Source organism: Gallinula chloropus, assembly GCF_964237585.1.
Source record: "Gallinula chloropus genome assembly, chromosome: 3".
Lineage (NCBI taxonomy): Eukaryota > Metazoa > Chordata > Aves > Gruiformes > Rallidae > Gallinula > Gallinula chloropus.
The window spans coordinates 40,395,449-40,411,012 of NC_140087.1; the positions used below are offsets into that span (position 1 = coordinate 40,395,449).

The window sequence follows — 15,564 nt, forward strand, 5'->3', positions numbered from 1 at the left end:
GAACACTGGGGAGTTGCACCAGTGCTGTAGTTGAGCACTTCAGGCTGCACTGGCATTGAGGGCTGTCTCTGTTGAGCTCCATGCAGCATTATTTCAGGTAAGCTGGAAGTTCGTGGAGTACTGTGGGACACCCAGTCTTCTCAAAAAAGAGTCATGGTTTCCCAAATGCTTCAAACAGCCAAAGTCAAACATATTGATAGTGCACTGGAGCTTTTCCTCTGAGCAGAGACTGTTTAGTAAATGACTGTTTTCCCAGCTGATTATAAGCATTACAAGGCTGCCAAAGCAGTGATGCGTAATACGGGGTTGGGAAAATGTAGAGGATAACCCACACACTCCTAGTACCTGAGACATGTCAGGTTTAAATGTAAAGACTGACAGACAAAAACTTGACTGCTGAGTTGCACCCTTTATCTTCAGCAGTGGAAGGATAAAGACAATATGGTGTGACCTAGTTGGTGCATAACCCCAGTGAAAAAGATGGGTGGCCACTAAAGCTGCTGGTTATGACTTACAGATAATTCAAATTGTTCACAGGGGTGAATTACTCACAGGCTTTACACTGAGCAGATCGTGCAAATTCAGTTTATGGGACGCAGAAAATTCAGTAATGTCTTTTTAAAACGTAGTTTAGATTTTCCACCTGATCAAAAATGCTAATGGTTATATACTGAGATTTCAGATTGGTTCATGGCTTGTTACATGGCTTCATGAGACTTCTTACAATGTTTGACAGCTGATTCCCAAATTAAATTTCAGGTCTTGTACACGCTATCACCTTCCCAGGGGTGAAGTTATGGGGTGGGGGGTGAGGGGGTGGACACTGAGATAGTGGATTTACAGGCTTTGCAAAACAGCGTGGTGCTCCTATATAAAGGGTATTACATTTTCATGTGATGAAAATGTTTCTGTTTAATAAGGCCATGGGATTATCTGCATTTGCCAAGAGTTCCTGAGGACTAGCTCAGGGGCTTTGCAGGGAGGTATTAGACTGGAAGGACTGTGAGAACACTGGCAGAGGTGAGATGCTAGTGACGCTGAGCAGTCCTGAAGTCAGTGAGGAGGAGCCCTGGAGGAGGTGGTGTTTACTGACTGCACTGCAAAGCGGCAAATGTATTGCCAGCACCCGCTGGGATCCTGCTGCATTGGCAGCACGTTTGGGGAGAGGCAGGCAGAGAAGCCTGGACTCAGCACAGAGAGCTCTCCTAACCTATCATCTCACACTCACCCTCAGCAGCAACCTTAATGCTTTTTTTTTTATGTATGGCTTAGCCAACTGAATCTGAATAGGGCCACACCAAGACCGAAAAGTGTCATGAGAGCCTGTTGAAAAGCATCTCTGCTCAGGTGCTCGTGACAGCTCAAGACACATCCTTAAACTGACACATTTACTTTTCTTGTTCAAGAAGATTTCATTTCTGGTCCAGAGCAGGGTCAACAGCAGAAAGATCCCATTGAAAAAAATGAAGCCAAAAAGAAATGGGTACTGATCTATGCTTTATATTGTTTGGGTTGGTTGTTTTGTTTATTGGGGGGGGGGGGGGGGGGGGTTGTGTGTGACTGTCACCAGGGAAATAGGGGAATGTTTAAATAAGTTAATGCTTAGAGACCATCAACCTTTTGGGAGCCTAAACTGACATTTAAGAGAACTAAAGGGAATTGTGGAAAATCCAGAAAGAGGCACCCACTAAAAATGTGTTAGCTGCTCTCAAACTTCTTAATGACAAGTCAGGAAGTTGAACATGAGTCAGCAGCGTGCCCTGGCAGCAGAGATGGTCAGCACGGCCCTGGGCAGTGTTAACTGGAGCGTAGTCTGTAGATCGAGGGAGGTGATTGTTGCCTCCTGTTTAGCTCAGTACAGCACAGCCCCCAGTACAGGAAAAGCACTGATAAACTGGAGGAAGTTCAGCAGAAGGCCACCAGCCTGACCAGGGGCTGGACCACATGTTCTGTTGTGAGGAGGGAACTGCGCTGCTTCAGCCTGAGAAGAAAAGGCATCAGAGGGACCCAGAAGCAGCCTTCCACTACCCTAAGGAGGTCATCAAGAGAATGGAGCTGGCTTTTCACAGTGGTGCATTGTAAAAGGATGAAAAACCAACAGAAGCTGAAACAAAAGAAGTTCAAACAAGATGTAAGTTTTTTCCTGAGGGCAGTGGAGCAGGATGCCAGGACAGGTTGTGCAGTCTCTATCCTTGGATGTTTTCAAGACCAGACAAGCTAAAGCTCTGAGCAGCGCTGACTGACCTCAGAGCCGACCCTACTCTGAGCACGGGATGGGACTAGAGACCTTCTGAGTTATTTTCCAACCTGAATTATCTTCTAATCCATAGGATCCTGTTATCCTGTGAAGACTTTTGTGGAACCTTAACTATGGTTTGCTTTTGCTAACCTACACATGCATTACTGCAAAAACCACAGTGTTCTTCCTTGAAAGCCTGTGGTGTACCACCTTCACTGTACTGCAGTAGAGAATATATGCCTAGGAATGTAAAGGGATGTCAGTGAACATAATCCTAAAATCTATGAAAATACCAGGAGCTCAGAAAACTTCAGAAAATAAGACAGGGCACTTAGATCTTTTCCCAAGTCAAAAACCTGAATAGTCTACTTTTTATTTTTCAAGGAACATACAAAGCCTTTCTTTCTCTGGCCTTCAAATAGAACTGGAACCGGCCTGATATGCCCTAAATTTCCAGTTCTGAGAGCAGACAGCTGCCACTCTTAGACATTCATTCATAATGTACACCTCTTTTACCCCCCCTAAGCATTAGTGTTGGCCATTAGAGAACATCACCTAAAGCCCTGTGTCCTCCACTTTCCTTAAATGTTTGATCTCTGAAAATCCCATTTGCGTTTTCTGAACCAGCAGGAGCAGCTGGCTCTGTCCTGCAGAGGGCTGGGGTTGGCAAAGCTGCAGGAGTTGCCAGCCTGAGCAACCGTGGCACTCCCACAAGTTTGCAGGATCCTGCAACTTCAGCACATTGACTCTAAAGCAAGCTCTCATCTACTTCCCACAGCAGGCACCCCAGTTGCCCCAGCTCTGACTTGACCCAGTGCTGCATGCAGGATAAGCAATTGCAAAATGTGTATTTTTGACTGAACTAGTTCAAGCCTGGCAGCCTTTGCAAATGATGCTCATGAAGATGTGGTGAAACAGGATTCAACACAAGCTCTCCGGGGTATGGAGGCCCTAGCAATGAATCCTGGGTGGCTTCACCACATTTCCTCATCTTTGCCAATGTGGCTTAGATGTACACATTTATATTGCACTAACAGTTTAAGAAGACCAGAGGAGGATGACCTGTCTCCACTGACTCCTGGGTATGTGACAAACACCTGTTGGGATTCTGATTTAATATCACACAAAAACTTCATTGAGCCAGATGGGTATTATTTTTATTGCTCTTATTGCAAAAGTAACTGGGTGGTTTTAAAAAACTCTACAGATTAAAGGTGTCAGCCATGGTGAGGGGCTGTAGTAAATCTGCCAAAGTGCTGCTCTTTCTTTTCTGGGTTGTACAGCAGGAAGGTTACGCCGTGTGTTCCCAAGAAAGGAAATTGTTCCCATTATTCTGTATGAGGAGTGAAACATCTGCTGGAAGCTTTCTCTAGGCGTATTGCCTGAGCTAAAGGAAAGGCTACAATTAATTATTATGGGATCTCAGAGATGGCTGTTGCTATTTTGAAGCTCTAGCACAATAATGTAGTTATTAGTTTGGTTTTATACCACTGCAGTCTCCTGGAAGAGGGTAAGATATCACCCCTTAGTGAGTCAAACTTTAGGCAGCTAAGGATATTCTTCTCATTGTTATCAGAGCAGGAAGATCTCAGTATTCAAAGAAAGCTTTCTGAAAGTTTGCTATATTAATGCCGAAGTCTGAAGGCACGTGACCTACACTGTTTGTGTACCTCTTAGCAAGAAAAGAAATTAAAAAAAAAAACCACCACCTTCCCCTGGAGGTGCAGTTCCTCCTATATTGACTGTAAGCCTGTTGCTATCAGGCTTTTCTCTCTGTCTTTTGTGGAAGGAACTTCTGGATTTCCAGGGACTGGTTCATTCATCAGAAATAACTGCTGGAGTGCAGATTTCCTCCTTCACAGTGAAGTGGTTGTGTTGGTTGGCCACCTTGTGACATGAGTACCTTACATTTCCAATGGAAGAGCCTTAGCTCCTTGAAGACCTTCCCACAGCAACTGGATCAATTAATGAGTATTAGCAATTATTGTATTATTGCTGTAGTATCTGTGAGCTGATGAGGGGATCCTTGGCATGCCAGGCACTACAGGAACCAAGGACAAAGGGTGCACCCGCACGGGAGAGTTTAAGTCATTTCAGAGAGACAGAGGCAGAAGAGCCACATAAATGGAAACCCAAGAACGGGGATACCACACTCAGGGGAAGCCAGGCATTGTAGTCTGACCTGGCATTTCCCCTGCACAGCTTTCCAGTTATTCATCGGGCAGAATTCAGCACAGTGAATAATTTAATCAGGCAGACCTTGACACATGAGCTTTAAATTACCTCAAGCCTCCACTGACATATGAAAGATGTGCACAGATATCACCTGCTTCCATGCCCATCTTTGCTTTCATTTTTCCCACTCAGGTGAGTTAACACAAAACCTAGGGGAACAGAGGAAATTTCCATCCAAGGCTTCCTTGAATTCAGTTAATTTGATCAAGAAGTTCTGCTTACCTTGGACTAATGGAAACAAGCTGTTATTATTTAATAGCCTAATGGCAAATTCAAGCGTTGTCTTTACTGAAGTTGTTTTCAAGTCTTGTTTGTGCTCACCTGGCTGCATTGAGGCGTGTTTTGTGGTTTCAGATGTTGTTCATTGCTTCTTTCACTTATGAAAAGGCCAGGAAGGCATGAGCAACAGAAGATGTCGCCTGTGGAGCCTCTGATGTCTGTGCAGGACAAGATCAGCGCTCACTGGATTAGGGCACTGTTTGGTTTATCTCATTTCCTTAAAATCTGTTTTAATTGAACTTGTATTTCCACCTTTGTCCTTCTGACACATGCATTTTGTAAATCAACCAGTGGTTTCAGTGGTTCTTAATTGCTTAAGCAGCATTTCCTTAACAAACCAGATGATGCCAGTGCAATTAAAATGTGGGCTGAAAATCAAGAACTGGGCAGCATACTGAAGCAGTACATTAAACCAGAGCTTGTTGGCTATGGATGTTATGATTTAAAGCATCATGGGAGTCACGTTGGAGAATTTATTTCAGTTAACATCTAAGAAGCTATAGCTTTCCCTACCTCCCTGCTCCCTCCACAATTTATTCTCTTAGTTTAACATCAAAGACTCCCTTGGATCATAAATTCTGATTTGTCCCATAATGAATATCACCATTGGGGGGGTTTTCTCAGTCCAGTTTTAAACGTTTTGGGAAGGCTGTTACGCAGGTGGTAGATGTTATTGTTGGGACGATACCCTGAACTCTTACCATGTCGTCATGACTGTGCAGGAGGTGTCAATGCATTTCTTCAAGAGAGCAGGTTTTCTGTGCTTGCCTCAGTTTCCAGAGACATTTGTGTGGGACACAAATCCTTAGTATCACAGGAGAAGGCCAGCTGGCTAACCAGTCTGCTGGACTAGAAAGTTGTAGCCCAAGCTGTTTCCCTAGGCAGGTCATTCAGACTTGCCTCGTTGCTCTTGTTCTCTGGGTCTGTGCAGCAGCTTGCTGATAGGGAATGTTTTTTGTTCACACACAGAGATTTACTGCTGTGGGTTGCTGAGCGCCAGGAAGAGTGACTGCACAGGCCTACCTCCGTCCATGCTGAACAACCCTGAGACTCCCCAGTCCAGAGGGCAGTACAGAATAAGAATGAAGGGAAACATGTCCTTGATCTGCTGGTACAACAAAGGGCACTTCCGTTTTCTGACCAACGCCTACTCACCAGTCCAACAAGGTAAGCAGCGCTCCTGCTGCTCCTCTCGAAGGCGCGCGTGCTTGGTGTGGGAAGGCAAAATGAGTCAGTCCGTTTGATAATAAGCCTGAACAAAGAGCTTGATCATAATATCCTAGACGAACAGGAGCAGTAGTTGATTACTTCCCCTTTGTGTCTTCCTACAGCTATTCTTTTGCCCATACAAAGGTTAAAAGCTGACTGCTTAAGCAGCCTCCTTTGCCTGAGCTCATGGAGACAGTATCCCTGTAGACGTAAAGATTCTATCTTTGCTGACAGTCAGAGAGGGAAGGTGGTTGTTGCATAATGCTGTACTAACCCCATTTGCAAAGCATCTCGTAGGACTACTGCTGCAGAAAAATTAATAAACGTCATGATGCACTTAGAACTCGGAGCAGGTCCTACAATTAATTTATCTTATCCAGTAAAATCTTAGTCACAAACAAACGTCTTTTTGCCAGAAGTAAATATGATTAAGGCTTCCTGTTGTATATTAAATTGATTTTAGCAGTTGATGAAAAGAAACCAAAGCAGATCACTTGGATGGCTCAAATAATTGCAAAGAGCTTTTTGATGCTGAAATCTTTTCCTTTTAGAAAGTGTATACATGGTTTAAGAAGGTTTGGAGACTTCTGTATGATGCCTTATGATTAGCTAACTCTCTGAAATTGTGCTTCTAGTGAAAATATTGGTTTGATTTCTTTCCATTTTTATTATTCAGATTTATGTACAACTGCCTGAGACAAATAAGAATGATCTAAACCTTTAAATGCAAAGCTGCCAATTCAAAGGCATCTTGCAAACTCAGGTTTTGAATCCCAAGTGACTCTCACATGGGTGTACAGGCTGCAGAAACAGGGCTAAGGCTTTGAATGACTGTGTGGTAAGCTAAGCAGACTTGGTGTGTTGCTCAGTGCCTTACTGGAAGGCTTGGCTGATCCCAAGGAATTCTGCTGGGATACCAGGCAGATCAAGGCCTTGGTGATTCGGATGGACCGGTGTCTGAGCATAAATGCTGTAATACAATGCTTTGGGGACCCTGCTGGTCCCTGGAGCATTGTTAGTCCCCATGAGGGACGTTCACTGTCAGGTGCTGTTTCCCTGCTGTGCTTTGCTGGATTTAGATTATTCAGTGCACTAACAGGACAGGAGTTACCACTACGTGTCACCTGTTTGGTTTTTAATAGGGTACCATGGAGTGTTTAGTTATAATTCGTAAATATTACTAGAAAAATGCTGTTTGTACATGCCAGTGTTAACTGGTCTGTTAAAAGAGGGAACAAAACGCTGTGCTAGCACTATCCTTTTGCAAGCAGCACATGGAGGTGTGAGCTGTGGTGCTTGTGATCAACCTTGGGTCTGTTTTGTCATAGATGGTATTGTAGATAGCGTGTGTGAGGTAGTTTGACACCCACTGATTAGGACCTGTGTGTGTGATGGATGAGACAGGCCCCACACATTGCTCACCAAACACTGGCTGGGACAGTCAGCATAGTTTGTGGTGAATCGGAGCAGAAAACAGAGATTGGCTTTTTAGAAAGTGGTGCTGGGGGAAAGGGAATCTTTAGTGGAGTGCTGGGAGCAGATGGAGGCTCAGTAGGAAGGCAGGAGACCAGATTGCCTGCCTCGGATTTGGCACCTCTGAAGTCAGTGCAGCAAAGCTTGTTTAAAGCAACTTGAAACTGGACTACCAAAGTCTCCTCTAAGGCATGTAAATATAGAGGAGGAAGAGGAGGAATCTGTGCTCCTTGGGCAACACTGCAGCACATACCCGCAGAGCACGTGTTTTAGACAGGAGAGGAGGTAGGGCCGAAGGGGGATAGAACTTGCACGGGGTAGTTGGACAGAGGTTGGCACTGTTGGGGTTGTCTTATGATGTATGGTGCCTGTTTGGACTTGGTTGAGAGAAAATATTGACAGGGTGGAGGAGGCCATGAAGAGAAAACCTTAAAAACGAAGGCAAGACACGGTCAAAAGAAAATTTAGGATGAGAAGAGAGGTGGATGTAACTAATACTGAGCTATTTATTGCAATTTAAAGGAAAGTCAAGAAGGTAAATCTTGCCTGTACTGGGACTGCAAATCCCACCCCAGCCAGAGGCACCAGAAGGGCAGTACACTTGTCAGAGCTGATCTATGAATACTATTCTTAGATACAGCAGGTTATTTATTATGGATGTTTTGAACCAACATGTCATAATACATCATCTCAGATGCTAAAGGATGAGTCTTATTCCTTTGGTCTTGCAAAAATGTCCTGCTTACTCTGCTATCAAATATGAAGTTTCTGCCTTGAACAAAATTCGGTGGGCTTTTTAATTTCCCTTAAGCTTTAACTTGGTTTTAATTTTCCTTGTGACTATATTACCAAAGAATTGAGAAGCCAAAAGAGATTAGGACCACCAGAGTAAGGAGTTATCCTTATTCTAAAGTGAGTGATGTACATGCTGGCCCAAACCTTCCAAACTATGGGACAAGGCTGCTTTTTTGGTTTCCCACTCTAGATCTGGTGCCCACTTTCACAGCATCTCCATTACTGCATTCTAGAAATAACTACAATTTTTCCTTATTTTCATGTGAAGCAGGGTGGAGCAAGCAGCAATCTCACTTGCTGCACAGCAGGATGACCAGAATGACATCTTTAGCAAAAGCTTGTTGAACATGTGATCCTTTTAAGAAGTAGCTTCTTTCTGAGAAGAGCTTTCACAGCTGCTCTTCACCAGCCAGCTCTCTTTAAAAGCTGAAGGGACAATAACTAAGGATAGAAAACAGAGCTCGGCTGCCACATACATGAGGGCTAAAGAGCTGCAAGTAGCATGTTGGCATCTCACAAGTGACTTGTGAGAAGATAGGAGATGTTGGAGACGTTGCAATCATTTGAAGCAGTTGTACAAGCCCCTCTGTGATTCTTAGCCCAGGAGAAGCTGGAGTGAGGAGCGTCTGGTAACCATCTGGTTTCCTGAAAAAAAGTCAGCTTTTTGGATTGGCCCAGAACTGAAAAGTCTGGGGAAAGAAGCATAATGTTAAAAAGTATGTTTAAGAACAGGGGAGCTTAGGGGTTTAACTTCAAATTTCCACATGTCCTTTGTGAGACTCCATTCAGGGGGTTGTGTCCAAGTATGGTGAGAGTGGGGATGGGGCCGGAGGATTCTGATGGGAAGACCTTCAACATCAGACCTTGTACAATGCTGACTGTCTGCAATTCTGATGGAGAACTGTGACAAATCTCATTCCTCATGAAAAGCTGTGTAGCACTTGGAACATGCAGTGTCCCCCCGTTACATTATATTATGCAATCTCAGTGTTTGCCAAAGTGGGTACAAGCACTGGTATTATTGAGCCTCCATTTTTAAAAAATACAATTCTAGCTCCTAAAGGCACAGATTGGCTTAGAATAAGTGTTTTGAGGAAGCAAACATATGCACACCTTTGAGTTTTGGGTTTTTTTCATTTGGGATGGTATTTCCATGCTTTGCTTGATGAACACACAGCTTAAAAAACTTAAAAAAAAAAAAAAAAAAAGAGATTAAAAATACCCAAACCCAAAAGCTGCTCCCTGTCCATGGTGGAAGCACGGAGGCTGGCTGCCAGCAGCCCCTTCCAGCACGCAAGCAAAGGCAGGCTGAGGCCACCGTGCAGACGGTGTGTTCCCTGGAGTGCTGCCAGGGCTGGAACACGGGGATGCTGGGGGAGGACCAAGAGGGGAAATAGCTCATCGGATGTACTGGTGAGTCAGCTGGCTTGGGACCGCTTGCCACAGAGACCTGCAGCTTGGAGCGACCCAGCTCCCGCAGTTGCCTTCCCTGGAGAGGTGGCCTATAGCTGCAAAACAAGCCTAGGAAAGGCTATAAAAATAATGTGCTTATAAAGCTATTTATATCCTCAAAGCAGAGGGATGTTATGTGGAATATAAAAGAAAGTGAGAGGGAATATATGGTACCCATATATGGTACCCACATGGCTACCACAGTGATACTTTATTTTTTTTAAGGATTGTGAATACAAAGCAAATTGCATGGGAAATATAAATCCCTCAGAGGAAGAGAAAGGGAAGAAAGAGAAGAGAGCAGAGCAAGAAGAAAAAGAAAGGGATTTATTTTGTAAAACCGTGGAACCAAGAACATACATACCCTTTCCTGACCCGCCCAGGTGGCATAGCAAGTGATTTTGCAGCTCTGATGCAGCCAGCTGGTGGTATATCAGCCCTTTTTACCTCATGCTGGTCAGAGAACTCATTAAAAAGGATATAAAAATATGCACTATAATAATGTAATGTGAATGTAACAATGTATGTGAATGTAACAAATGATTGATATATTTATTTTTTTGTTAGATTGGGTTTTCCCCTCCTCTCAGCCTATGTTACACCCAGCTTGGGGAGGCAGAGGTGAAAAAAAGAGTGTATTGAACAATTTACAGGTGGTATCATTTTGGACTTCTGAAAAATCAGGCTTTAAAGACCCCAAATCAATTGCTGCATGGCTCAGCTGTAACATGACATTAAGCAAGTGTCATAAGTCGTGCTTCAAAATAGAGCCTACCAGCTAGGACAGCACAGGGGGCTTGACAGAGATAATGGATGGAATGAGACTTCCAGCTGAAGGAATGAAATGGTGACGTCTGTAATCAAAACGTGAGGAGCATTTTAGGGATGATGCTAAAAGAGTTGGCAGACAGAAGGCAACAAGAGTTTGAAGGCTTGAGAAATGAGAAAGCCAAGATTGTACCCACACTGAAACAACGCTGATAAAGGATGCAGCCAAGCCTGTGCTTCACCAGGCCTGGAGAAAAACAGTGTGCTGCAGTGTAGAAGGCCAGGTCAAAGATGCACCATGTAAGGGAACAGGGCCCTTACATTGGAGTAACCTGCTCATTTGTCTGTGGAGAGAGTGGTTGGTAAGTAGGTTACCACAGATTTCTGCAGTAGGCAAGATAGTCATCCCCCGTGATGAGCTGAATTATCTAGCCAGCTGACCAGGCAGGGCAGGAAGCATCACTCATGGGCAGAGAAATGTGTGTTTAGCTCCACTGAGCAACCAAAGTGTACAGCTGAGCTCTGGCTGCCCACAGCAGCAAATCAGGCTGCTTCTCATTCCAGAGATACTGCAGTCATGGCTCCTTCACCAGGATCACCTCTGCCCTGACTGGGTTTAGCCATTTGGCTCCTCCTTACTGGACTTTCTCTGTCCATTCACACCCAGGGGAGCAGAGGTGCTCTTGCTCTTGATCTCCACAGGTGGAGATAAGCCAAAGATTTAGGTTCAGTGGACTTACTTGGGACCTTCAGAACTCAAAGCATAAAATAGCAAGTCACAACTCTAGAGCTGACCACAATTTGTGAACCAACAGAGGAGAGGCTGGTAATGTCTGGGGGGGGCTGCTGTGGGACTACAGTAATGTATGCTTTTTTCTGAACATATGGTAGAAGTGTTTGTGTCTAACACCTTTTCCTTTCCAACTGAAAAATGATCCCTCTTCTTCTTCTTCCACTTGCTCAATGTACTACCAGTGGGGAAAAAAAATTCAAATTAGTATCTCTGTTGTAGATAACTTCCCAGTATTAGGGCAGAAACTGTCAATAAGACTTATGTTTTATAAACTGTATTTTCTAATTGCTAGAGCTCTGATGTGCATTTGAAACTGTTATGTTTCTAATTGATGCAGGAGTTATAATTAAGAGAAAAAGCGGAGAAATTCCATGCCCACTGGCGGTTGAAGCTTTTGCTGCTCACCTCAGCTACATCTGCAAATATGACGACAAATACAGCAAGTAAGTAAGAATATGTGTGTACCTGTATGTGTGTGTGTTTCTTTTGTTCCTTCTCTGTGGATGCAGTGAGTTCTCCATGTTGATCTGCGGCTCAGGGCCTGATCCCAACTTCACAGAATCAATCCCTGACAGCACTCCTGTCCCAGAGATGAGAAGCTGGCTCTGCACAAGGGCAGGAGCTGCATTGCTAGTGTTTTGGCTTTATCTGGCCACCCACCAGTCAAAACCAATGTGTGTGGTCACAGCAAATTGAAGGCTAAGTAGAGAATGCAACAAGGGCCTACCCACCCCACAACTCTCAGGCTCAGCTCTCCACCCCTATCAGCAGGTGGTGTTCAGGTGGTTATCTGGCCCCATGACATTTGTGGCACCCGGAGCAATTGTGGATCTAGATGATCTGAGAGAGCAGAATGTAGATCTTTTGGTTCCTGAGTTCCAGTTGTGGTCCTTGGTGTTGGCTCTTAAAGTACCAGGGAGAAACAGAAATGAGTAAGAGTAAAGGCATTGAAGCTCGGCTGTGGGAATAGCAATGAGGTGTAGAAGATATCAAGAACTAAAAATTGAGGCAGGAGAAAAAGCAGCAGGGATTTTCCAAGCCAGTTCTGGGCAAGGCAGCAAGAATTCAGTCAAAGAGAAGAAAGAGGAGGAGGTGGTTGCTGGAGATCGATGTTGGGATCTGATCTGAGGAGATCAATGTGAAAAACAGGTGAGGTAATAGATTTAAATGGTTACTAAAAAAAGTGAAAGTAGGAAAATGGGAAATCTTACAACTGAAGAGTGAATATTCTGGCAGTCCTAGAATTAGTCAGAACCTAAATATAAGGATGTCGGTCCTTTCTAGTTCTGCCTTATGGAGAGGTGCTCCACACACCAGCACTGCACGCTTTGGTGCTGCCCCCACATTCTCCCGCCCACTGTTGACAGCAGCAGAAATCATTCTTTGCTCACAGTGGAGATAAACAAGAGGAGAGGCATCAGCACTCTTCCCTAAACTGTAACGTAATGTGCTCGAGGCTTTTTTTTAGTTACAAAATGAAGGGATTCAAGCCCACAGCTCCCATCATGTGGATGTTTGTCACCAGTAAGCTTGAGCAGTCTGTATCAGTACACTTTATGTGGAGCGGTACAGAGGTGAGAGCGTTGCTGAGGTTTTGCTTCTGAGAGCAAAGACACCACTAGAAATTTCCAAAACTGGACTCATTAGCCATAGACAACTGTGAAATACATTGTACAAAATCTCTTAAGATGACCTTGCACTAGGTGTTAAGTCCTGGGCCTGCAGAATCTTTGTCCGGGGTTATTTCTTGTGTCCCAGCTGCCGGTGTTTGGCTGACTAGTGCTTTTCCTTCCCCTTTTCTCTTGGCTTTCTAGGTATTTCATTTCTCACAAACCAAACAAGACCTGGCAGCAAGTGTTCTGGTTTGCCATCAGCATCGCTATAAACAATGCCTACATCCTCTACAAAATGTCAGAGGCCTACCACGTGACAAGGTACAGCCGCGCGCAGTTTGGCGAAAGACTTGTAAAGGAGCTTCTGGGCTTGGAAGACACCTCACCCTCCCATTGATGCACTGTTCTGGGTGGCGTAGGCAGGGGGTGGAAGGTAAGCAGGAGAAGATCCCACACCTGGAATGGCAAAGCAAGGAACTTGTGACACCACCAGTGCTGTCCTTATCCAAAAATGCCAAGTGATGCCACTGGAGAGGAGGAAACTTTGTTCCTAGTAGCAGCTGGATGCGAACATGTCCTGCAGAAAGTGCCACTGGAAAAGCTGACACAAAATTGCGTTATGTGAATGTCCTGTAGGAACCTGTACACCAGAAACAGACTTCAGTTAGTCATCATCTCAATACTATTTGTTGAACAGGGTCATCTTGTAAAGTTCCTCTTGGGATAAAGAGCTCGTCCTAAGCTGGCACTGCTCAGCAGTCCTAGGTGGGCACAACAGAAAACTCTCTACCTTCCTTGGAGTCACTCGGCTCTGGGACAAGCAACCTAAGGCCGCACCACGAGCCATGGGTGGGTGGGAGTGCTGCCGTCCCGCAGGGCATCGCTGCTGTCCTCCACGGAGCAGTGCAGACACACGAACACTGAAGCAAGCGTACTGGCAAGCAAGGCGGTCTCAAGCAGGCAGCCAGGGGCTGAGGACCAGCGAAGACTTTCTCTTTCCCTCTTTTTTTTTGTTGGTTTTCTTTTCTTTTCTCTCTTTGTCTTTATTAATGCAACGTTAAGGCGATGTGATCCCAGTTAGAACGCGGCAAAATCAGCAAATTTAAAATGAAAACACATTACATTGATTTTCTTTTCTAACCAGGATGAAGCATTTTATACACAAACAGCAAGTAACACTGTAAGTATTAGCAGTGAGTAAACCAGTAAGTACTACTGCCTCTCATCTTAACTGCCACGGTCAGTGTACAGGCAAGAAATCCAACTGTAACAGTTAAATTTCTTCTTGATTTTAGCTGCATCTTAAATGTTGCTTAAAAATCGGATGTAACAGACTGTTAAGTTTTTTGGAACAACCGTTTCTTTTCCTTTTGCAACTGTCAAGACTTTTATTTTGGGTCCATTTTCAAACTTCATTTGGCATGCAGTTGGTAGGAGAAAAAAGAAAAATATCAGTCTCTAATAGCAATGTGTTTCCCATTATCACTGCGGGGTGTTGGGTAGAAATTCCTCTTGCTCGAAATCCAGGCTTGTCGCAGTCGTTGTAATTAGGCAGATGACATGTTTAGCAAAATAACAGAGCATTGTGTTTTATAAAAAGAAAGAAGTCCAGTTGCAACCAGACCTTAAACCTCACTAAAACAGAGCAAGCCCAAAGAGTTCTCCTGCTCTGAGTAAGATGATAGAGGACAAGCGAGCATCATCAGAAGCTGGTGGCCCGTGACTGAACACCACGGTTTTGTGCTGGTGGAATCTGGACACTGCTGAAGCTTGGGGAAAAAATGCCGAGCGAGGGAGGTATGATTGAAACAGTGGAGGTGAAGTACCACCCTGCCCTCTACACACTATTGATTTCACTCCACAACTCAATCAGCAAAAACCCCCTCTGTATTCTGAATGTTAGCGGTGATGCATTAACTTCTGGGGCAGAAACCACATCGCTTTAGAGGACCGACTGGTTTTTTGGTCCCCAAGCCTGAAAAGTTCTACTGAAGAATGACTTGGGTTGAGACAAGAGGGAGTGATGTGATTGATTCACTAATCAGTGTAAGCCTCACCAGGTTATGTCTGGCTGGCTGGCATGACACAGTAGAGGGTAACCAACATGTATTTGAGAACTCCCCGGATATCATCATTATGGGATGTGCATAGCATGTATAGCATGTAAATCATAACAGAGGAAGGGTCCAGCATGAGTTAGTAAATTACTGACAAGTGCAAAGAGCATCCTTGCACTGACATATTTCTGTTTCCACCAGTGTCTTGTTTTTTTGGAGTAGACCTAGAGGCAGCTCTCACCTGGTTGCTGGTGGAGTGAGGGGATGGCCAACTCCAAGGTTGCTCTGTTTGCTATGCAGCCTGGAGACTATTCCACACATCCAGCTCTGCCTGCCAGCTGCATGATGGGCAGCAGTTGGTTTCCTAAGAATTCCTCTTCCTTCTCAGGCTGCAAGGTCTCCTCCCAGGAAATGCAAGAGAAAGGACAAACCCTTGTGCACTGAGGCCTCCTAGCCTCCAAGGGAAGGAGAGGGTTGGTACCACTCCAGTCCTTGGCAATGCCAAGCTGCATAGGAGCCCAAGGGTGAGTTTAAAACCTCTTGGCCCTACAGAGAGCTGAGACCACCTCTCTTCAGACTCTCAGTGTAGTAGCTGGCTCTTGTCAGTCTTCTAAGTATTCAGCAGGGGAGAGGAGCTAGTGTAGGGCACGA

General features: G+C 44.7%; 1 protein-coding gene across 1 annotated transcript in view; it reads left to right on the forward strand.

Moving 5' to 3' along the window:
* The window catches only part of PGBD5 (piggyBac transposable element derived 5), a gene marked incomplete at both ends in the record, with an annotated part of 64,745 nt that extends 51,492 nt beyond the window's left edge, over nt 1-13,253 (forward strand). The window contains 3 exons of the mRNA XM_084262591.1: nt 5,723-5,920; nt 11,581-11,686; nt 13,058-13,253. Coding sequence (XP_084118717.1) covers nt 5,723-5,920; nt 11,581-11,686; nt 13,058-13,253 — 500 coding nt within the window. The remainder of the gene's footprint in view (nt 1-5,722; nt 5,921-11,580; nt 11,687-13,057) is intronic.
* Nucleotides 13,254-15,564: the final 2,311 nt, after the last annotated feature.